Below are 24,877 nucleotides of genomic sequence, written 5' to 3'. Positions count from 1 at the left end.
TTTTATGGAGTTTAATAAACACAGCTTACTGAGAGAATAGGAAAGCACAGTATCTATTTTGTTATTCTTTTTTTCTTTTTATCCCAAATGACGATTTTATTTTTATCGTTTCTTGTCCTAATTTTCTTAATATTCTCCCAGTATTATATATACGCCACTTTATAAATTTGATAGCTACTAGTTTAACATATCTATCGAGCGTGGTACTTCTTTGTAATCAAAGAGATGTTCGACCTTATGTAACAAGTTGATAAATCATCCGAAATCAACCTTCCATCAAAATTTCGGATGACTCTCGAAACACTTGATGAAAAGGATTTCCTTCTCACGATCAAAATCTAAGATGTGCTATCAAGTTGTTTTAAGAAGCAGTAAGAAATTTCATTATTAGCTTTCAATTCTTTCTCAAAAGACTCAGCCAAAACAACGATAACTTTGGCCTATCCCAGCCAATTCCTCCTCCTCCACTTAATGATCGAACGCCAAAGTTCCCTATCTGAAAAATTGGGCTAGACGTTCTAGTTTTTATTGTCGAAATTGCTGGCTTGGCTAGAATTTCCAGTGGGCAGGACTATACAAATCAATTTCTAAAGTGAAGGGTTGACATTAAAGGAAAAAATCCATTTTTTGCAAACAATGTACACAAACTTTAATTCATGTTTTCTAAACCTTTCTATCTCCATTCTCATCAAATGATAATAACCCAACAACCAATATATTAATTTTTTTCCAATTGATAAAACTGATAGAAACTATCATTTACCTCCTCATGATATCTAAGCTTTTGTTATAGTTAATTTAAGTTAAAAGAATTGGTACATAGGTTTTCCCCCCAAAAAATACAATTGAATTGGGTTGAAGGAGGTAGTTTACTATAGGAAACCCTTCATATCATGATCTACGAGAGTCATCATAAAAAAATTAGCTCAAAATTGCATATTCCCCCCTCCCCCTCCTTTTCCATTATTGGCATTGTATAAATTCTTATTTGATCAATTATAATTTTTGAAGCAAGTACTGAGCCAATTTTAATTTTGACTTCAAATTTTAATTTAGTGATCAATTGAGCTCCAAAAGAAAATTTTACTATTGAAATGATTGACGCAATAACACAAATCCAACATATCCAAAAACAGCTAAATTGGACGTTAATAAGCCCTCAAACTAATTAAATTAGTTGCTTCAAAGTGAACTTACCTAGGTTGAATAGGCCAAAGGCAGGCTCGACCTTCTTGCATGCATTTTTTGCACGTAGAGGAGGCAAGTTTTCTATCTTGAATCGATTGTTGCATGTATGCAATTTTATCTTCACCTTTTGAGGGAATACCATCTTAATTGCCCTCAATCACCTCCATAACCTTCTTATGTCATCTCATTCACCATCTTAAAGTTGTGTAATCTTTATCTCTAGAAGGACAATCATCCTGGCTACCCTTCATTCATTTCTGAAACCTTCTTGCTCCACTTTACCAACCACCTTCAAGCTAGAAAGTCTCAACTCCAAAGAGAGAACAATCCTAATAGTCTTTAGTCATCTCCATGACCTTCCAATGCCACCTCGCCTATCGCACTTAAGGTGTCTCGTCACCACCCCTAGAAATATAACCATCATAACTACCCTTAATCATCTCCACAACATTCCTGCAATGCCTCAAGTCACCTATGAGAGACTTACTCAACCATCCTTGATAACCTTCACGACCTTTATATGTTGGTTCACCAACCACCTTCAAGTCACGTCATCTTCATCTTCACCTCTGCTCAAATATCCTAAATGAGTTTTATTGATTTGTTGCACTGTCTTCTTTGTCACCATAAGGACTTGCCAACTTCACCTCCAAGTGGATGATCACCTTGATCATCCTTAGTAGCATCTTTATCCTTTCAGTGTCATTACATCCACCACCTTTAGATTGTTTTTCCTTCACCTCCATTAAAAGGACCATCTTATCGATGCTTAATGAGCTCATTGAACTTCCAACACTTCTTTGCTTGCCACCTCCCCATGGAAAACTATCTTCGAAATTAATCCTATTGCATCACTAACAATGAGAGTATTAATAACAACCTACTTTCATTTATCGTATATTGATAGCTTCTACTAGTTAGAGGATTAATGGTCATTTGCAACTCATATTTAATAATATTTGAAATTATTTAGATGAGAGTATATCCGCTATTTTTTATTTTTTTTTATTTTTCGTATCCCACTTGACCATTTTGCTTTACTTAAAGTTGTAGGCTAAAAAATCCTTAGCAGTAGAGTAATAAAGTTTTGCATCCCATCTTTGCATAAGGATCAACCACACAAATATATAAATGAAAAGAGCACAAGTGATACTTGAGTTTTTATTTGAAAAACATGAAAAGGGGAAAAATAATTGGGCCTTGCTTAGTTGAAATTACTCCACAATGTGAACATTACAAAGGTATGTAGAGCTAGTAGAAAATATTATAGAGACGGTTTAAGTGAAAAACATTCGGATAATTGTGGCAATGTGACAACAGTTCGATTGTGTTGGTCAGGCAGAAGCAGCCCAATAATAAGGATTGGGTGGCAACGATCCGATGTTGGCAATCTAATAAATACAATGATCCAATAGCGGTGGTTTGACAATGGCGATTAGACGTCAATAGTTCGATGTTGGTGGTTCAGCGACTTTAGTAGTTCAGCGACTGTGGTTTGATAATGGTAGTCTAATGGCGACGATTGGACGACAAATGTCCGATATTGATGGTTGGAAGGTGAAGGTATGATGATAGCGATCGTGCGGTGAAGGTATGATGGTGGTGTTTAGGTAGTGGTACGTTGAGGGCAGTTTGGTGATAGTATAATGGAAATGTGTCGTTGCGGTGAAGTCCATGATTCTTTTAGCCTCATAGCTCTCTTGAATTTTCTCTTCATACAGAAAATGGCGGCCTATTTATAGATTTCTGAGTGGCATGCCCCATAAATATAGAGAAAAATCAGAATGTTCCATCAAATGAATCGTATTGATTCCATTAATCATAGAGCATTTGTTCAGCATCTAAATGCCTTACTAATGTTAAAATTATGTGATCCTGGTCTCATTGGATTTATCTTATTGAGAAGCTCAATTTGATTATAAGAATGCAAAATCTTGAGATTTTTTTATCTCCAATTAATATTTTAAGGTTTCCAACTACTCTTCAAGCTCTTCATCTTGACCAAAGTTCTGAATTGCGCAAACCAGATATTGAATTCTAGGCCATCCGAACTCCAATTTCAACAAACTTATAGTCAAAATGAATGTCTCGAACATACGGAACCAACAATACTAAAATCGGTCCAATTCGAGCCTAAATGGGTCCAAATCGGGGGCTTGAAGCACAATTATAAGGTTCAAAACATAAATTGGATGACCAAATGATATCAAAATATAACATACTTATATTCGAATCGAGCCGCTCGATGAGACGAATCCAACGAATCCAAGATTACTTAATTCTGACATCATTTGGAAACATAAATGCTTGACAAATATTTTATGATCGAGGGGATCAATATGGGCCTTCCAATGGAACACTCCGAATTTGCCCCAGATCTTTTCCATATTTACGGGGCAGGCCACTCTAAAAACTCTATAAATAGACCCCCCACTTCCCACATGACTGGGGTTTGGGCCTTTGCAGAGCTTGGACCTTTGGGCTGGAGATTGGAAAGAGCTTTGAGACTTCAAGGATCCTTCTACTCATGCACCACTACCAGCGAACATCCGTCGACCACCTCCGGATCACCACCGCCAGTCTGCCGCCCATCGCCGGACCACTACCCGTTGGCTGACCGTTGTCGAACTATGGCCCATTTATCGACCACCGTCAGGCCTCTGCCCAGCCGCCCACCGCGGTCAAACCTCCACCCGACTACCATCAACACGCCACTCAAACCACCTTCGCCTTACTACGATGGTCCTTCCGACCTCGGTCACTCGCCAACTATGATGCTTCCGACTATCGTTGCCCGATTACAATCCTTCCAACCTCCATTGCTCGTTGACCACAACTCCTACAACTACCATCACCCGACTACGGTCCCACCGACCATCGTCGCTAGCCTGCTACAATCACTTTGGCCACCGTCACCTGCCGATTATGGTCACTTTGACCACCGTCGCCAGTCGATTACGGTCCCTCTGACATCCGTCGTCTGCCGACTATTGTCCCTCTGACCACCGTCGTCAGTCTCCTACGGTCCATCCGACCACCGTCGCTCGCCGATTACGATCCCTCCGACCTTCATCGCACGCTGACTATGGTCCCTCTGACCTCCGTCATCTGCTGACTACAATCATACCAACCAAATGAACGATCCAATATTCTCTTGAGAATAGCTCTCATATCATTAGATTCTTCGAACTTCAACATGTAATATACTCTATATGATGTTCATTGAGTCAACGCCTCCCCCCGAGGGAATGTCATCATTTGTAATCAACAACAAGCACTAGTAGATTTATTTTAACTGGGTCAGACTTCATGGTTTATCCCAACTTGGGGGTTTTCGACGTAAAAAGCTTGCTATCTCTTATGACTCTCGCACCCCACTCTCTTATTTGTATGTGTTAGATCTTCGTATAGAGCTTAGTCGCTAAACACTACATCTCTCTACCGCCGTGAATGTTCCAGGCTGTAACAATTTTCCAAAAATCCTATTAAATATAACAATGCAAAAGCAACTCAGAACAAATAAAAACATAAACCAGAATCTCCAGCAAACCTAAATCTCTACCAAAACAGAAATGACAAGATATTCAATCAGAACAACCAGGGACAAGTTATAAAACTTAGGTAAATGCCCATATCTAGTAGGAATCACCTCGAGCATATAAATCGGAATGACACGTAGTTTCGTGAGAAAAAACGAGGTAAGAAACATCAGATCAATTTAAAAAAAAAAAAAACTACAGACAAAAGGAATTAATCTGACCGTCTCCGTCCTTGTCGAACAAACTGAAAGCCTCCTTGAACTCGGAGATCTGATCATCCGTGAGCTGATCGGCCATCGCTGGACGTGTATCCCGGCGGCTGAGATCTGCTTCGAAGAGAACCGAGATGAAAAAAACAGAGGGAGAGAGAGAGAGAGAGAGGCGTAGAGTCAGCTAGAGCAAGAAGAACGGTCTCCTACAAATAAATAAAAAAATAAAACACCTGTTGTCGTTCTCCGACCCGCTTCATTGAAGGGATAATTTCGTCATTTTGACCGACAGGGTCAAATATTGAGTCGGCTGATTCGCGGTCAGTTTAAGTGAATCTATTTTGGAAGATTGAAATTAGCGGATAGTTGATTTTTGAAATTTTTGTGGCCGGTAACTTGAAATTTGTGGGGCGTCTATTCTGGACGCGGTCGCGACGCGGAGGAGTGTATGACCTTGGTCATTTCATCGCTCGATTTTTTTAAAGACCTTAACTCATAAATATCACATATATAAATTTTGAGCCAACATATCAAAATGAGCTTCTTTTATGATTAGAGTCCAAAGAAACATTTCTCAACCCTAACAAAAATTATAATATATGAATTTGTAGAAATATATCTATTTTTATTCTTTTTAAGATAAAATATTTTATAAAAATTATCCTTTAAACTTCTGGTTGAAGTCTGTCACCTATGAATTAGTTTGAAGTGGTTCGAATTGAAACTTTAATTTAAACCTTGTTAGAGCTGTTGCTTAAAGCTGGTTCATATAGACTGCACCTCTTATTTGAATATAGTTCAAATTAGGTTCAAACATTTGTCCTCTTTCACGTGATGTTACTCGTATTGATGTCCTTTGCAAGCTCCCATCTTGGAAGCATATTCTATTTTAGATGACAACACTGTAGCCAATGGCTTTGATGAATTTCCGTTGTGAACTTCTCTTCTCCTTCACACTTTACCATCCCCCATTGTCTTTCCTAACGAACTTTATTTATGACTTCTTTTCTCCTCAAATAGTACTGATGTCATTGAAGCTGCCATGTTTTACAAGTTACTGTCACAAACTCCCATTGTCTATTGTGCTCATGGATGCATTTGCCCAATGTGACATTTGCATCCATGGATTCAATTACACCAACATTCGAACCTTGGTTTCAATCAATGTTCAGATCACATTCGAATAAGATTCAAACAAATATTCAATTAATAGTCAAATTTAAACTAGTTTGTATTTATTTTGTTTGCGATAAATTTCAATATACAAGAGAGTATCTCGCATTGGTGGTATTTTAATCCAAAATAAAATTTCAAATATATTCGCCTGAGAAAATAAAAAGAAGAGTATATTTCTTCAACTTTGAGCATCGTCGGACATATAAATGCAATATTCTCATATAATTAAGCAGAATTTAAATACACACTCTCAAATTTTTATGTATGCATATAAAACATATAAATATTTATATTTATTTCTATAATTTTCCAACAATTAAATGACAAAAAAAAATGATAAATGAAATTTATATCTTATTTTAGATAAATTAATGCTATTTTAAATGTCAATAAGAGATACTGAATCGAGCCAGTGGAGCCCAAAATTCTTAAGGTTTTGAAGATCGATGTAGCGACAACGTCAAGTTGGGCAGGAATTGGAAATAGACAGGCAATTTTGCGACTGCGAGATTTAGAAAGATTGCAAGTTGGGAATAGGTGAGGAAGCTGCGACTGTTGATGAAGTAAGGGCAATATAAGCTTTTAAAATTTTAATCATTAAGGTTTCGTTTGGGATAATTTTTTTGCTGCTTTCTAAAAAAGATGTTTAGTACAAAAATTTTGTTAATTAAAAATTTTTGTATTTAGGAAATTTGGTACTAAAAAGCCGTTTTAGAAATCAACAAAAAAGCTGTCCCAAACGAAGCCTAAATCAAGATTAAAAGTTTAAAATTTTCACCGTCCGATCAAATTTTGACGTTGAAAAATTGATCTTGATGGGAGTTGTGGGATTCAATGAAACTCTCATTAGTTCATTAGTTCATTAGTTCATCAATTCTTCAATTCAATCGCCAATTCTAATCAATATGACACATATTCTTGCAAGTGGCAGTTAAATTATAAGACTGAACTAGCTAGAGAATTTGCTCATGGTTGAACCAGCTGATTTGGTTTTTAAAACATGATATTAAGTATGTAAATATAAAAACTTCGATCTTAAATATATAAATACATAAAAATTCGATGGTATATATGTATACCTTGTAAATTTTGATTAGATGTATGATCTAACATTTATCGACTTTATATGATATATGTATTACTCTTATTATTGTTCTAATGGCTACCCATGTTGGTTAATTGTGACCAGTCTCTTCTTTGTGGTTTTTTTTCCCAAAAAAAAGAAGGGAGTTTAAGTGATGTTCTTGTGAATGGAGTTTCTTCTCTTTCTTCTCTTCTCACCTTAGGAATCCCACACACAACGGCGGAGTTACATGGGGGCTTGTGGGGGCACGTGCCCCCTCCGCCAAAAAAAAAAAATTTCGAATACCTGCATTTCGTTCGGTTTATTTGGCCGGTTCAACATTTTTTTCCCTAAATTTATGCTATTCGCCTATTCACACAAGCTGTTCCGCCTGTTCGGGTTCCGCGCGGAGAACAGGAGAAGGAAGCCTTTCCGTCGAGCCGTTGAGGTCGATCGCTTCTCCATCCAGCGAGACGCAGCAGTTTCCTCCAAAGGGTCGTCCAGTCGGCAGCGGGCAGCCCATTTAAGACATTCTCTCGGTCTCGATCTCCCATCTTCAGTTCTTCAATGCAATCGAAGCCCGAAGGTAACTTCAAGTCTTCAACGCAGCAAAAAAAAATCATTTTGTATCTTCTAGCTTAAGTGTTATGAATTATTTTATGGTTGATTATCTTCTCTCGGTTTTGATCTCCCTTCTTCAGTTTTTCAACGCAGCAATTTCATTGTTGTGTATCATTTCACTCGCATTTTTCAACGCAGCTGAACTGTTCTTATCTCTTCAGTTCTTCAACGCAGCTGCAGTGTTGAAGGTGAGTACCTCTCAAAAAATCTCTTCACATTTTCTTTTATTTTGTTTTGTATCATTTCATAGATTTTGTTATTAATTTTTAAGCTTTAGTTTGCTTTTTAGGTAAAAAAATGAAAATTTATTTGCATGCCAACTATTTTTGAATGTTTTAGTTTAAATTTAGTTTTCTGTTTAGGTAAAAAAAAAAAACTCATTATAGTCTTTCATTATAGTATATTAGTATGTTTTATAATGCTTTAGTTTAAGTTTTTTATTTAGATCAACTTATAGTATTTGAGTTATATATGTTTTAGGTAGTTTGATTTTGCACAAAGATTATGGAGAAGTATTTTAAGAAGGCCTCACAATCTTGCATATCAACACCAATAGAAGATTCAAGAATGAATGATGAGGACAAAAATAAAAAAAAGGAAACTGAACTTTTCTTGAATCATCAAACAATGAGCTTACAAATCTAGAGAACATTCAATCGGATCCTGATATACAATTTTCATTATTAAAAGATATTGAAAGTCTTGCTGAAAAATTTGTTCAAAGTAGGAAGGAAATACTATACCCCCTTGTTTTTAGGCTATTGAAGTTGGCATTGGTACTACATGTTGCAATAGCAGGAGTCGAAAGAACATTTTCTGTAATGGCAATCATAAAAAATCGGCTACGCAATCGAATTGTGAATCAATAGATGAACGATACTTTAATCGCTTATATTAAAAAAGAAATTTTAGATTGTTTTGACAATGATGCTATCATTCAGTTATTTCAAAATATGAAGAACATAAGGTATAAATTGTAAGTGTACTTTATTTTATATTTAGTAGTTTATTAAAAAAAAATTTAAAACTGTCTTTGACGGTCCCAAGCCCGGATGAAAAAAGTTGAGAGAAAATTGTAATAAAATAATTTAGGCCCCCCCTCAAAAAATTTTCTGGCTCCGCCACTGCCCACACATGCAAGTTGCCCTACTGATAGAATGAGATCGATTTTACCTATATTTTGTACAATTTGCTCTTCATGATGACACAATTTATAGCTTTGTACTTAGCAAGTAAGCTGCAAAGCATAAATCCATAATGTGTGTGTATGTGTGTGTTTATATACTATATAGAGTTATTTTCTCCCTTATCTCCTATTACATAAAAATAACACCCGTACAAATCATTGGGTTCCACTCTCAAGAACCTAGCTAAAAATAGTATCTTTAGTTTCAGTCTTCCTCTAAGCCGAGAAGTATCTTAGGTTGAATGTTCTTCTTCGTGATAAAACTTTAAAAAAGATTAAGGTTGAGGGAATTTCAATGATATCCACACATGTAAGCGTAATGATCATCATCAATTGTCTCGTTGGGAAGCATAGAATATGATGAAGAGTAATTCTTAGTACCTTTTCTTAGTGAATATAGATCAAGACAATCGAGCTATGCTAAATATTATGTTCTTTCTACTTTCTACCATTTTACTTTCATCTATGTTGTACTTAGTCTCTCTCCTAATCTTGATTGAGCAACATCAACCTTAGTGAATTCTTCGATCTTTATCTTAAACCATAACGGAACTCTTTTCTTGCCATCATGAACAAGCCCACTTAAAAAAAAAAAAGAACATTAACAATTGGGATTTATGATCCTTTGAGTTGGAGAGAATATAGTAGAAGGAAATAAATGGCATGATGCACAAAGAGATTTCTTGAGTTATGTGTTGCACCTAAATTGTCAAAAAAGAATAGGGAAATGTGAATTTTTTCCATGATTCCTACATTTTAGGAAGCAAGATCAATATACCATTGAGGCTTCGTTTGGGACAACTTTTTTATTGCTTTTTAAAACATAATTTTAGTACAAAAATTAGGTAAGTGTCCAACCATAATGTGGTCCCTTGGGCACTAACTTTGATAAAAGATTCTAAGAATGATAAGAACTAATTGACATTGAAAGAATTTAACACCAGGGTGAGATGATTCAAACTACAAATCATTGCAAGCAAGAAAATAAAATCAAGGAATTTCTTCAACTTCAATCAACTTTGCTAAATATTTAATCATAACAAGAACAAATCAACACTTCGCTAGAGGGAAAGCCTGAGAAGAATATCCAAGATAAGTTAGAAATCTATAAAAACTTGTGGGAGGTTCTGTAATCAAAACTATCATCTCAAACATTTCTCAAAATATGTTCATGATATACATTTTGAATGAGAAGAAAAACATATCTATTAAGCAAGAGAAAAGAGCAATTCTCATATTGAAAATCAAATCCAACAATCAAAAGAGATCTAATAGCCATCTTAACTACAATCACACACGAATCATGAGAGAAATCTAACACCCCACAATATCATAGCATCACTCATGCAAAATCACATGTGTCTTAGGCTTCGTTTGGGACGGCTTTCTTTCTGTTTCTTAAAGCCGTTTTTTAGTACAAAATTAAAAAAATTTGTACTATAAAACTGCTTTAAAAAGCAAAAAAAAAGTCATTCCAAACGAAGCCTGGCTCTTGCTACAATGACTTCTTGCAATGATTAGTCATCTCTAATTTTTGCAGAGATGGTTCCATGATGAACCCACAACCAATACTACAAACACAGTTTCCTCTTACACCTTACCGTTTGAAGGCAGAGCTTAGAACAGCTCTCCACCAGCTCTATAATAAGTTGGTCGACGAGATCTCCAAGTACATCATCAGCCAAATCCACTTCAACTCTCACAACCTCTCTTCTTTCTTCACAAATTGCATCTTCTCCAACTTCCCCGACGTTTTCCACCATGGCCTGGCTCCTCCTCCATCTCCACCGCCACCGGCCGGCGGCGAAGGATTTAAGGGCTGCCGACGATGACGAATCTGCTACGACTGTGTGATCCTTTAATATTCTCTTATGATCCGATGGCGGGCGACGGATTCCTTCGATCGTAATCCGACGGGGGGCATGGCAGCTCACCTCGACCGAGCTCAAGGACTTATTCTGCACCTCCTCTGCAACACAATCTCATTTAAACGTTAGAAATTTTCTTACTTTCTCCACTTTCTCCACTTTCTCCAATCTAAGTTTGATTCAATTTTTCATTTGCAATGTTTGGTGTTTTCATCAAATAAACGGGCATCGATCTTTCTTTGTTTTTTAAGATAACAATCATCAACATAATTGTATATATAAAAAAGTAACAATAACAAGTTTTTATGCCGCTAAGTGAGGTCAATTATATGAATTATTTTTCTCTTTTGTTCCTTATTAAGAGTCAAATTCTAATTTAAATCTAATAAAAAAATCATTTTTAATATTTTTAACAAAAAAAATTTAAGTCCATTTTTACGAGTTTAATATAGGCTGGATCTAATACACTTATTCTCCTAATAAATGCTTCGTTTGGAACAGATTTTTTACTGCTTCTTAAAACAACTTTTTAGCATAAAAATTATATTTTTTGTACTAAAAAAATGCCTTAAGAAGTAGCAAGAAAGTAATCCTAAACAAAATCAAAATCATCAAAAAGTTAATGTTTTATATGCCCAAATGATCTAAGACGACTCTATCTAATCTTATCTTTCAGTAGAGCTACTACCTTATGAGAAAGAAGCATATTATACAATAAAATTTTTGTGTTGAATTTTGAAAACCTCTCACAAGACGATTAATTATTCTGTGCGGATGTCAAACGTTGTTCAAAGACCAATCAGAATGCGCCTCATCATCCCTGTACTCGATACCACAGCTCATTACCACTGACGTGACACATTCTAATTGTTCTCTGAATGACGTTCTACATCTGATCTCCTCATAGAATAATTTCTCATAAGTGATATTTCAATGGAAAAATCAGGCTAATTGTTTATAGTAAAATAATATAAGCAAAAGAGCGTTATTGTTCAGTCTCATTATTCTTTCATGTAAGAAAACCAAACAAAAAAGACCCCACATTTATACTGCACTTTTTTTTTGCGCTCTCTGTTGCATGGATATATAATGGTTGTCGACTAGTGTCAGACACGACTAGGGGTGTAAACGAGTCGAGTCGAGTCGAGTTTTAGCCCTTATCGAGCTCGGCTCGTTAGATAGAAAGCGAGCTCGAACTCGAGCTCGAGCTCGAGTCGAGCTCGACAGTCGAGCTCGAACTCGAGCTCGTGTCACTGTTAACGAGCTCGAGCCGGCTCGCCAGCCATGGGCGGGAATTGCTTTTTTAATTTATATAAAATTAATATTATCTTATGATTTTAATAAAATTATTTTTTTGGAACTAATAACTCTTCATGAATCATAAAACTTGAAAATTAAGGAAAATTTTTCTAACAAAAATGTTATTTATGTATGTTTGTATGGATCAAAGTGTTGGAATTCACCATTTTCTGAAGCGCAGAATTTAGGAGAGGAAAAGCCATCAAGCACAGAGACGGGGCTAGGTTGGTCGCCGTTTCCATCCAGGAATTTCAACTCCTGGATCGGCGAATCTGTTTCATCTTTCATGTGGATCATCTCCGCCGCTCGAACAGCGTCGATGATCCTCTTGAGCGAGCGGAGATCCTCATCGCACCTTTCCAGAGCCCCGAGTAGCTTCCGCCTCTTCTCCTCCGCTGACTCCGACTCGGGAGGCGGCTTCGGCAGCTGCCGCTGCAGCGGCGGGTCTTCTAACCCCATCAGACGAGCCACCAGCGCCGGAGATTGCCTGGGGCTGTCCCCGCGATCAAAACATCCACCCGATCTCCGGATCTCCGACGGCAGTGTAGGACTTCGACTCGATAAACCGCCCGCTTCACTTGAAAATTCCAAATCGGCGTTCACCGGCGTCCGTGCGGTATTTATCCCAGTGAAATCCGGCTGTTGTACGATCGGAGTAGATGTCGAAGTCGGAGGGGTTTCGATTATCTCTTTCCTTGCTGTTGAGACAAAGATGGTTTAGAGCGGATTTGAATGGAGAGATTGGAGGTAGGGGTTGGTTGTTAATTACCAGAAGGGATGCGGCGGCGGGAGTGGTGGCGAGAGAGGAGTTGAAGAATGCCGGACATGCACCCGATTGTCTTCTTATGATGAACGCGATGGTTTTCCGGCGCATTTTCCCGGCGAGAAGGCGACGGTTGCATCTTCTTCTTCCTCTTCTCCTCCATGTCGAAACCTGCAATATTTCCCTTCCCTCTCTTTCAGTTTCTCTCCTACTATCTCCTCACTCTTCACTACTTGGCGCGATGAAGGACTAAAAAGCTAAGGAAATAAAATAAAGGTTTTTTTAACATAAATAACACTTAAAAGTGCTATAATTATATATGTAACATCTAAATTATATTATTTATTTTTCTACCACCTAAATATTATTCTAATAATCTAAAATCACTCAGTTAAACCCGGCCCCCACCTTTCCCGTGGATGAGCTATTCATCTTCAACAAATGAGATAAATAAGATTGCACGCTCAAATGGATCAGGCTTCACATGTCTGTTCCTTTTTTTAGCTATCTGGTTTCGCTTATTTGCCTAAATGAATCGTACGTAATCCCTGATTCACCTGCTCTCTGGATCGCACAAACGGGAAGAAATCACTACCCTCTCTCTTATTTTGATTAGAGTGCATGGACAACACTCATGAAAATCTAGTATTGTCTGCCTCTTTCTCTCATTTGCTAAAGACTCAGAATGGATCGCATACAAGCTCTAAAGCTTCGTCCATCCATTCATATCTCCAGCTCTCTGGTTTCGCTAGTTTGCGATCTCCTGCCCTCTCTCTTGTTTGATTAGAATGCACAGACATGACCCATTAAAATTGTAATACCATACGTCTATTTCTCCAGTTTGTTGAAGACGAATCGGACCACAAGAAAGGTTGGGGTGATGTTTGATGGGAGTCAACTGAGTGGTATTTCAGATGTGTGAAATGATATTTAGGTGCTAGAAAAGTAAATATTATAACTTAGATGTTAGATATACAATTATCTAGATAAACGTGAAGATGAGAGAGCCCACATTGTTAAGTTTAATTACGGAAGTACCATTACTTCGAAAGCGGACGTGGGGGAGATTCGTGAGCGCGTGGACTGGCGCTGCGGACTGCGCGGTGGTCCCTTGCACGCGCGGGGTACTTCAGTCATTTCATAAGTAGGACCATCGATCATCTCTAAAAGAAAAAGCGACGGGTGGTATTTAAAAAAAATTAAAAGAAAAAGAAAAAGCGACCGGTTCGGGGTCTAACGAGCCGAATCCGAAGAATTTGGGTACTGCCGCCGGTTTTCTTTTCATGAACAAGAATAGCTAAATAGGAGATTCGGTCTTTTTTAGCAAAACCGGTTTTGGTGAAATATTCACTTTTTTTTTCTCCAAAAGTGTTTTATTTGTTTTTTTTAAGACATACATATGTTTTTTAAATAATATTTTTTTCAACCTTTATGAAAATAAAGTCATTATATTAAACAAATTTGAACTTTAAATTCAACAAAACAATTGAATTTAATAATTTTAATCATTTAATGAATAATAATTTTGAATGAGAATTTAAATTTTAATATGATATAATGAAAAAAAAAATCATGTAACAAACCCTACTCAATGTATAAAGACTTCTTATTTATATTGTATTTAATTAAAAAAAATTAATTTACAAGCAATAAAGCACTAAATGACTTTCCTGACAAGAAATGCATTTAATGAAACGATTTTATCATCATTTTAAATGTCTTTAAAAAGCTATTTTTTAAAAAAGGAACTTTTAAAAACAAAAGAAAATTATTTTAAAATTATGTTAATTTAATTATAAAAAAAAAACAAATTGAGATTGCAGAAACATAAATCATTGCCTTCACATTCATCATCCAAAGCTATGAAGAAAAAAGTACTACAAAAGTACCACTAAATGTTTTTAATATTATTTTCTACTATTATCTAAATTCCACAAAAAAAGCCACTTCATAATTATTTTTTGAGGAATTTACATACATACAAACTATTTATTATTTATATATCCAACATTCAAAACCTTAATATTTCATGACTACCACTTGTAGATCAAATATGAATGTAAAATTTATAATACTAATAAAATATAAGAGTGACATATTTAATATTAAAATTATCTATGGATAACATACATGAAATATTAAAATTTTATATGTTAAATATGTAAATAACATGATATAATATAACATGCATGTAAATAACATATATACCATTATATTAAAATTGGTTGGCATTCAAAAGTCTCAACCAACCAATCAAAGTGAATTCTTTTTTTTTTTTTGGAACTATACACCCGCCGGCTGTCACCCCTGTAAGGGCGCTTGGCAGCGTGACTAATCCTCAATTGACCTAGAATAGGCACCCACCCCAGAAACCTTCTGACCCACACTTGATAGTGTCCCACTTAAGAATCACTACCGCTCACTACCGCCCCCCTTGAGCACAGGTTCGAGGGTTCCCAACCATACTCGCACATCAACCAAGCTAAGCAACGGCGGATAACAACTTTTTTTTAAAATTCTAACAATGTTATTACAATAAGTATTATCAAATTCCATTAAATTCAGAATGAAAAAAAAAAATGAATTGTTGAAAGCTAGGCAAAGCCCCAATCAGTGCCAAGCACAAGGGGCCAAAGGACAGAATTAGGTGGGGAGCAGGAGACAGCTTCTGAGCGCTAAGGCTGAGAGAGCTTCTTTTTTTCTTTTTCAATCTTCAGCTTCTAAGCTTTATGATGAGAGTCACATGACATTTCATGGAGGTGGAAGATGAATGATGGTAAGCATGCAAACTCACATGACATATTCTATCACAAATACAGCAAATATACACTCTCTCTAAGCTTTTAATGCCACCAACATTCAAAGAAAAGAAAAATGATATTTTCATCTAATAATTGAAATGCTCAAAATGTAAGAGCATCATCATCATTATCACTATTAGTGTTAAACCTTCAATTAGTAAGACCATTATGATCACATGACTATTGATTTGTCATTAATTTAGGCTTAGTTTGGGACAGCAATTTTGCTGCTTTTTAAAGTTGTTTTTCAAGAAATTTTTGTATTATAGAGATGTTTTAGAAAGCAGTAAAAAAGCTATTCCAACAAGTAGAATTGATCCTAATTTAATGCCCGAGAGACTATTTGGGATAAATTTTATGTAATTGATGGCGTAAATTATAGAAAAGTGATACTTAGGCGCTAAATTGATCACATACGAATGGTCGAGAATAATTTTTTAGCATTTTCCCTCATCGCAACTAGATCAAACTGGCATTGGTGATCATACAAAGGCCCACTTATGCTAAATTCTCATAAACACACTGGGTAGGTAAACATGATTATAATACAAATTCTAATAAGCAAAAATGTATAATCTACCATTTCTTAGAGACATAAATATGAATCATGGTAACTAAGAAAATCAAGAGAAGTGCAAGCAGAATAAAAAGGTGCATCAATTGGCTACAAAATTAGGCTGATGGGAGAGTGGTTTCAATGTTGGCGGGCATTAGAATGTTGAAGCCATCTGCAGCAGTAGATATTATCATGCCTGGGATCTGCTGGTGCCAATGAAGCTCCTTCAGGTCCTTCTGGCCCTGTTAATTTATGGATTTATCATTTAAGAACAAAGTTTTGTTCAATGAGCCACATATAGACAACTACGATAGTAGTTAGGCATAATAATCATCATTAACTTTCTCTATTAGAGTTTGCTAATGAATCCACAAATATCATCTATATATATTATATGTTGTAGCAGGCCTGACAAATTATTCTTCAAGCTTTATGCCTTTATTTAAACAACGAGGAGTCAACTTCAGAAATCCTTTATTTCTAGTAGATGCATGTGGCACCGGTCACAAGTTCAAGCAGAAGAGGAAGTGGCTGAGGGTTAATGTTGGGATACCAAATGATAAAAATAACATAAAAAACTATATAATCAGTAGTAGAAATACAAGATGACAATGAAAATTTTGTAAGCATAGAACCTCTCCATTTTTAAATAAAATTCACTAGTATATGATAGAACTAAAGAAAATGGATAGACCGGCCAAATTTGATTGGCAGAGAATTAAAAAATTTTCTAATCAAGAGGGAGTTGTTTAAGAAGATTCTTAATTAAAAGGAATTAGTTAGGAAATGCTTCTTAATTGAAGAGGACGTATTTAGGGGCTAATTTGGGGGGATGGTTGATTAGGAAATGTTCCTAATTGAAGATGGCAGATTTGAGGGATGATTTGGGTGGGAAATAATTAAGGAAATAGGTAAGAATTAGGAGAGGGTTGTTTAGGTATTTGTTGTTTAATTGTTTATTTTAAATAGTAATAGATGATTAGGGTTAGGGGTATGCAAATTATTGTGGATGTTTTTGTTCTTGGAGTTTGGTGTATTGGGCTCTAGCGGCGTCTAAGGATTAGGAGAGATAGATCCTCCTCTCGAATTGAGGATCAATTGTATTTTCTTATTTTTATTCCATTAGTTTGATTTCTATAATAAAAACTACTGTTTTGCTTGTTTTTTCATTGGATTTGTAGAGCGTTCTCTCTGTTTTCATCTCTATTGCTAGAATTTACTTGAAATCTTCTAGTATTTCCTAACAAAAACTCTCTACAGTTCAGAAAGAAAGAGACTTTCTATCTCAATAAATTAATCCAGCAGGTCAATAATAACGAATCAAAGGAGAGTTTCAAAGCCGTTATTTACCTGATGAACAAATAAGAGTTGAGGTGGTAAATTTGTAGGTGCATTAGCTTGCTCTTTAATCTTTGCTTTGAATTCAGCCTCCTCTTCTTCATCCCTTTCTAATGAAAGGTCCCATATCCTGGAATTGCAACAAATTATATTGCGTTAGACAATATAAAGCAATCCAAACTTTAATTCTAACAAAATAAGCATTATTTTTTATGGTTTCGAGGATAACTCACGTAAGCTGATTATCAGCAGATGAGACGGCCAAGGTAGAGGCTTCATGTGGGCTCCATTCAATAGAAGTGATTGGTTGTTTGTGATACTCAAAGTGAGCTACAAGCGAGTCTCCCTGTAGACAAAGACGATTTTCACCAGTCATTTCATGCTGAAGAAGAAACCAAACCCAGAAAATATGTTATAACTTTCCCTACCAATATATAATTATTCTATGTTGAACCGAAAATGTTACACAACATAGTCCGTTATGATAAGCAACTGAAGCTTCTCTTTTTCCATTCACCCAAATTTTAATGTCTAACTATCAACATAAGTTGATCACATAATTAAATCAGAAAAGAGAATTGAGAGTTCTTAGAACTCGCAAATCAACTTAAACATGAATGACATGATTACCAATATCATTGATTACATCATAGGAGAGCCGCTGGAAAATTCGTAGAAAAATTAGTAAAGCCGTCGAAAAAATCTACCGGTAAAAGACGATTTTCCTGTTGTGTCTCTAATTAAAGCAAACAGAAGCCTTCTATATACATCTAAAAGCAGGAATAATAGCCATGATTAGGAATAAAAAAAAAGCAGATGAAATAGCAAGGCACACTTGACTCATCAGTAACATAAGACATTTAAGAATTTTATTTTATTTTATTTTTCTAGTAGTTGGTACGGCATACCAAGCTGCCAAAGGTGGCATACCTTAATCAATCTAAGATCACGTATGGAGAAGCTGCCATCATCACTTCCAGAGGCTATCATGCAGCTAGCCAACCTGCTCATCACAATGAATGCAATCGCTTGAAGCAAACAAAAGCATAGCTTTAATATAGATAAGCTTGACAGAACAGTTACTAGCGATTCTAACCGATTCCATGAAATGACATTGGCATCAGTCTTATGAGCCTTTATAGACACTGCAGGAGATTTTCCTATCCGTGAATCCCAAATTGAGATATTCCCATCCACAGAACAAGAGGCAAAGACATCCGCTTCTGTTGGACTCCACTGCAGGAAAGACAAAAAGAAAAAAAAATCAGAATAAGCGTACACAGTAGAATTAAAGAGCTGAAACTCAGAAAGCTTACTTGCAGATCTTCAACGCTTGCTTGGTGCCCAACAAAAGGATTTGCATCAACAATCCATGAGTCATTTGAAGGCTCCCATAGATGAATACAGCGATTGCAATCACCTAAAAAGATTGATTTACACATGCAACATCAGCATATCCAAGAGTATTTTTGTATTGTAATCAATAAAATGTTATTTAACTTGTCAAAAATGTAACCTTCAGATTGCCTTTAAAACCATACCTGAGACAAGCCTACCAGTAACAACAGGACTCCAATCTATGGAAAAGCCTTCATCTCTATGCCCATCAAACTTAATTACTGGAGCAACGCGATTTATACTATTACCTCCCTGGCTACTCTGAGCGTTTGACTCTGCTAAAGCATCTAATTGAGAGGCAAAATCCCACACCTGCTTTGGAAATTATGACAGGAAAGAAGACTGGTTGGCATTTCATGCCTAACATTCATTGATTTCTAATAAATAATTCAGAATGAAATGTAATACAGTTTGCTACTTAGTAGCTGCTCTCACATGAAGTTGCTAGTCTTGAAGATTTCAAACTTAAGAATCTAAATACTTTAGCACAGTCAGAAGAGTAGAATCAAATTAAAAGATTTTGACCTGGACATGTCCTCTGTCGGCCCAAGTAGCACATATGTGAGGTTTTTGAGACATTGCTCGGATGCGATTTACACCTCCTTGATGGGCCACCTTGTGAAGCTGAAATGAGTCAGGAAGCATAAATAAAAAAATAATGCTATACTGTAATACAAGGCAATCATCACCAAGATAAGAAAGAAAACCAAAGGACGAAGCTCCTGCCTGTAAAATAGGTTGTGCAGATGCATCACCAACATCATCTTCTTCATCACTACTACTCTCACTATCCATATCCGTATCCCCATCAGCTGTTGCAGATGGCACTAAACCACGCTTTTTCCCAGAAATGTTGGAGATTTTGAAAACTCCAATATAGTTCCAGGATGCTTGCTCAGCCTATAGAAAAAAAATAAAATAATTTTTTTAAAATATGGCCAGACATATCTTTGATAGATTTGCAAGAATGTATGGGTGCAAACAATAATATATACTGAAATTTTTTCATAGTTATTTTCTACAAATTCATAATCAATGTGAGCTCGTATAGAACAAATAATAATATGATCATAAGAAAAAAGAGAATTTCAAGCTCCTTTAAAAGCAGTAGAAATAATCAGTCATAGGGAATGAAAAACCTGAGTTCCTGCAACACCATATAATGTGTGGGGAAACTCTGAACGCACCAATCCCAAAGAATCACGGATGATATCAAAACTGTTGCAGCATCAAAGTTAAAAGGAACATTTTCAATAACTACAGGAACAATTTACACTTAAAGAAGATATTGTTTCAACTAAATACCTCAAACAAGGCCATCCAACGCCAAAACCACGCAGGTAATTGTATGCGGAGGGGTCAAATTGGAGCTCTTCCCCTTCTTCCAATTTATCTACTCCAGGTTCCCATACCTAGTTATATATAAAAAAAGAATGACCGAAAGTTATAGTTTGCGATTGAAATCCCAAAAATAAACTCAAAATTGAGTGTCAATGGGAATATCCAAATCATCAAATCCACTAATACTTTATTTCTCCCGTAGCAATGGAGAAACTAGAAAATATTGAAAATATATCTTCCTTACCTTTGCTGGAGCAGAAGGCACTGAAGAAGAAGAAGAATCACCCTTCTTGGATTCCTTATTCCGGTGTTTGATCTTCTTGGGCTTCTTTAGACTCCGCACCATCCTTATTGGTTAAAACCCTAACTTTAACCCTTCTGTGCTGGAGGTTTAGTCCAGAGAAAGTGTTACACCCTGCCCGGGCTTACAAAAAATTATGGCAGTATAATTACTAATAACAATAGCATAATGACCAAATCTACATAATTTAAAACATTTATATCCAACAAATAAATCTAAGCAACAAAACCACAAAGAATATTAGCACATCTATCACATTACATAACCATAAGTGAAATGTCAAACTAATCACAAATAGCACAGCTATTTCAAATGACATTATCGCAGTAAGCTTAAAATTCATAGAATATACTAACATTTACAGTAAACCAACTAGACTTGTACCTGTACAGCGCATATCCAGTGCAAGCCAAAAATCTTATGCTCTAGCACACAACTCCTAATATAATAAAAATTTCTTGCTAATTTCAGTCATAACAAAAGATTATATAAAAAGATATGTACTTCAATCAATGATCGTCCATACATCAGCATTACTTTGCAATGCAGCTCACATGCTTTCATAGGTAAGAAGGTCAAATGTGCATGCGATCAGGTAACCATTAATAACATGTATGAAAGCCATAGCTAACGTGAGAAAATATTCCAGTCAAAGCATGGTGAGGTCATCACCCCACAAGTCGAATATGTAAATCCCATGGAAGGACCCACCAGCCCCTACTCCATGGCAAATCTTTAACATACACACGTACCAGTTGTGCAATTGATTGAAAGGTTCATATAATAAATTCATGTCTTCAATATTCATCTATGGCAATGTTATAGTTATCACATAAGTCATAATTCAAAGCATCTTGGTATATGAAATTCGCAATGATGGATAGTAAATGTGTTTAAGTTTAAATTTCTATTAATTTTTCTACCTTGCATAGTTTGCTGATACTTACCATAGCATTAAATGGTTAGCAGTCTGTGAAGTTTAATTCATACCATAGTTTATATTCTTTTAATTGACTTGTGATATTATTTGTGGATTTATGGGTTTTAATTTATGTGCATGTTCAATTTTTGTTATATATTTACAAATAATTGTGTCATTGTTATAATATTTAAATATAATAAATATTTATTACGTCATCTGATTCGACCATGGTCGAACCATCGAACGACTAATATCTCCTTCTTCCGGTCCATTCATTCATTGTCCGGTCCAACTTTTAAAGCTTGATTAAGATACTTAATTAAGACTTATTGAGGTATGCATTCCCCCCAATGCAATGTGAGAATTCAAAATGATTTTGTTTATTATTTTCGCAACAAAATTGAAATGACACCTTGCGGCTCCAGATTCCCGCACAAGTGGTCTGGCCATCCGGCGGCTCCCGGTTCCCGTACAGGATGGCCAAATCAGCTAGTTTTTTATTATCACATTGCATACCTCAATAAGATGTGTAGCAGCAATTTATAAAGCTAAAATTTTATATCACTTAAGACTTGACCCTATGTTTAACATCTTCCTGTTTCTAGAAGAATTAAGATAAGAAATCAATATAATTGAATGTAGTTGTTCATTCCAAAATAAAGAAGAAAAAAGATTAATATGCTAATGAAAGTTTCTTTGCCATGTAAATAAGATTTATAAAAATTGTCACTTCACTATGAGCTTGGTATGAGTGAGTCCCTTGCCCTCTTTCAAATTGTAGGCATACTAGACAGTGGAATCTGTCTGAGCACATCAAGGATAGATTTTTTTTAGCTGAATCATCAACTACTGCAGTTTTGTTATGATTTCTACAATTTAGTAAGGTTCCAGGATTATTAACATTTATGCTTCTCAACATATTCATCCACCTAGTTGATTTGTTACAGATCTTTCAAATATAATTTCCTCCAGGCCAGTGCCTATCATGATCTCACTTCTCAACTAATATAACTATAATTGTATAAATATTCTAATAGTGCTCTATACACTGAGAAAATTAACTATTATTTATAAAGAAAAGCAACTTGATAAAGAGGAGGAAAGAATATACATACCTGTAAGGCGATAACCTGCCATTAAAGGTTAAATTGCGGTGCATTACAACAATTAAGAAGCATAACGGGCACTAATAAAGTAGCAAAAAAGTGTGAAGAAATCAATTTTCTTATAAATCACTGTCAGAAATCAAAAAAATTTCATTCATATACCTAACCTGCTTAAGCGTGCTTATCTACCTAAATATCGCATACTATTTTGATTATTCAAATTTTAGCAAAAAAAACTTAGGCCAAACTGATTTAAGGAATACGACTGCAGTGAGATATATCTGAGAAGAATAGTTGCATGACAATTAGAGTAAATGAGTAATTTACTTAAAAAAGAAAAACATTGTGCTCTGTATTTTGATATACTTGAAAATGATAAACAGTATACACACTTATCAGTGCACAAACTGCTTTAGAAACTTATAGGGGCTGTTTGGATGCAGGATTTAGACCGGATTTGAGCTAAATCCAGCCAAACGGCCAAAAATGCAAAACCAAATCTCACGGTAAATCAAAGCCGCGGTTGACGGAAAATTCCCTCTTTTCGTGGTAAATCCCGGATTTACGAAATCCTTTGGTTCGGCGTATTTACGGGATTGGGCCCAAGAAGCGCGCGAAAGGGAGAAAGTTACCTTCACAGCAAGCGACCTCCCGTCAAGCGACCTCCCGTAGTTTCTTCCGATCAAAAAATGTCTTAACTTCCGCTCCAACAGGAAGGGAATGTCGTCGGAGGAGCGAAGTTAACGGCGACGAAGAAGAACTCGTGCAAAACTTTACACAAGCCGAAAGAAATAGAGAAGAGAGAGCCAAAACCTAGAGTCCTATACTCTGAATTATTTTTGTATAACTTAATTAATATAATTTAAAATATTAAAAATTAGTAAAACTAATTAAATTATTAATAAAACTATTAATTAAAAACTTAGTCATTCCAAAATAATTAATAGGATTAAATATGATTTTAAATAAAAATAATCATTATAGAATATTATAATCAATAATTAAACGTTTTAAATTTTTTAACCACCTTAAATCCTGAATTGATTTCATAAATTCATATTTAGAGGATTTATGAAATCCCGAAATTTATGAAATCCTATTTAAATGAAATCATAGGGCTACCAAACAGCCCCATAAAACTTTAAAAATAAAATAAGGCTTCATTCGGGATATAAGCATATCTTTCCTTCAACAAACTAAAAACAATCACATATATTTTTGATATAACAATTTTTTGTCACTATTCTTTCTCTGGATTTTGAAAAAAAAATCCTTTCGAAACAAATCAGAACGAGGCAACGAGCAGTACACAGTGTTGGAGACGGTGTTGGCTTCTGGCTTCGCAAACGAGCAGGGCTGCAGGAGACGGTGTTGGCTTCTGGCTTTGCGAACAAGCAGGAAGACGACGTGTTGGCTTCACGAATGAGCAGGAGACATTGCCGTCGGAGAAGAAGAGACGTTAAAGGCCGAACACTCAGAATACGTCCAAATGAAGGTTATATTTCATCCACAGTCAGTATCATAAGAGAGTATGATCTATCAATCAACATGCGCATACAAACATATATATATACTCTTTATGATCAATCATTGAATATGAGAAAGACACATCATAATCTAGCTTACAATAAAGACTTAATAAAGAGGTATTACTATTTTTTGATCCATATAATTTAAGAGAGAATTAAATCATTACTATAATTAAAAAGATATGAGTACTCATTTTGATACGGATGCTTTAAAAGTTTGTTCTTACTTCTTACTGCGATGATGATAGATTTAATATCTAGAAAGACCCTCGTTGTTAATATTTAATTGATAAATCTCTCTAATTTGTTTAATTATAATTAATTAGTGAGATTAATATCTCAAATATTATTAATTAGAATTGTTATCATTCTCTAGAATTAGCTATTGAATATACATAAATAGTCTTTATATTTACATATATACTTATCTTTCAATATATTAGTAAAATTTAAAATAATATTTATAACCTAATAATTATTAAATAATATTTTAAATAACTTCCACTCTTTTACTTTTCCTTTACCTAAATATTTATTTTACTATCATGATTTATATTATTAAATATGCAAATTATCTCTAGTCATTTTAATCTATTATTCATATAAGTAAATTTTCTTTTTCAAATTAAAATAAACTTTCTTATTTTGATTTTGGCACTTTATATATATATAT

General features: G+C 35.3%; 3 protein-coding genes across 5 annotated transcripts in view; all 3 read right to left on the bottom strand.

Moving 5' to 3' along the window:
• Window positions 1-5,105, bottom strand: part of LOC110106000 (probable mannitol dehydrogenase) — a 37,230-nt gene extending 32,125 nt beyond the window's left edge. Inside the window, exon 1 of the mRNA XM_028698943.1 lies at window positions 4,949-5,105. Coding sequence (XP_028554776.1) covers window positions 4,949-5,005 — 57 coding nt within the window. The 5' untranslated portion in view covers window positions 5,006-5,105. The remainder of the gene's footprint in view (window positions 1-4,948) is intronic.
• Window positions 5,106-10,190: 5,085 nt separating this feature from the next.
• Window positions 10,191-13,105, bottom strand: LOC110106010. 2 transcript variants are annotated; one of them, XM_028697344.1, is made up of 3 exons: window positions 12,919-13,105; window positions 12,314-12,850; window positions 10,191-10,951 (listed from the first exon to the last, which is right to left on the bottom strand). In XM_028697344.1, the coding sequence occupies exons 1-3, from the start codon at window positions 13,073-13,075 to the stop codon at window positions 10,554-10,556; spliced, it is 1,092 nt and encodes a 363-aa protein (XP_028553177.1). In that variant the 5' UTR covers window positions 13,076-13,105; the 3' UTR covers window positions 10,191-10,553. The 2 variants fall into 2 exon arrangements, with proteins under 2 accessions (XP_028553177.1, XP_020691389.1); XM_020835730.2 differs by having other exon boundaries at window positions 12,314-12,847.
• Window positions 13,106-16,192: 3,087 nt separating this feature from the next.
• Window positions 16,193-23,330, bottom strand: LOC110106014 (glutamate-rich WD repeat-containing protein 1). 2 transcript variants are annotated; one of them, XM_020835734.2, is made up of 13 exons: window positions 23,308-23,330; window positions 20,591-20,729; window positions 20,311-20,417; window positions 20,145-20,223; window positions 19,732-19,905; window positions 19,531-19,629; window positions 19,149-19,317; window positions 18,924-19,027; window positions 18,704-18,843; window positions 18,538-18,610; window positions 17,841-17,953; window positions 17,620-17,737; window positions 16,193-16,511 (listed from the first exon to the last, which is right to left on the bottom strand). In XM_020835734.2, exons 2-13 carry the CDS (start codon window positions 20,690-20,692, stop codon window positions 16,386-16,388), a joined length of 1,404 nt encoding a protein of 467 aa, XP_020691393.1. In that variant the 5' UTR covers window positions 20,693-20,729; window positions 23,308-23,330; the 3' UTR covers window positions 16,193-16,385. The 2 variants fall into 2 exon arrangements, with proteins under 2 accessions (XP_020691393.1, XP_028554721.1); XM_028698888.1 differs by having other exon boundaries at window positions 20,591-20,724.
• Window positions 23,331-24,877: the final 1,547 nt, after the last annotated feature.

Source organism: Dendrobium catenatum, unplaced genomic scaffold, assembly GCF_001605985.2.
Source record: "Dendrobium catenatum unplaced genomic scaffold, ASM160598v2 fragScaff_scaffold_9, whole genome shotgun sequence".
Taxonomy (NCBI): Eukaryota; Viridiplantae; Streptophyta; class Magnoliopsida; order Asparagales; family Orchidaceae; genus Dendrobium; species Dendrobium catenatum.
The sequence above is the reverse complement of the archived record's forward strand: the minus strand, read 5'-3'. Positions and strand labels throughout refer to the sequence as shown.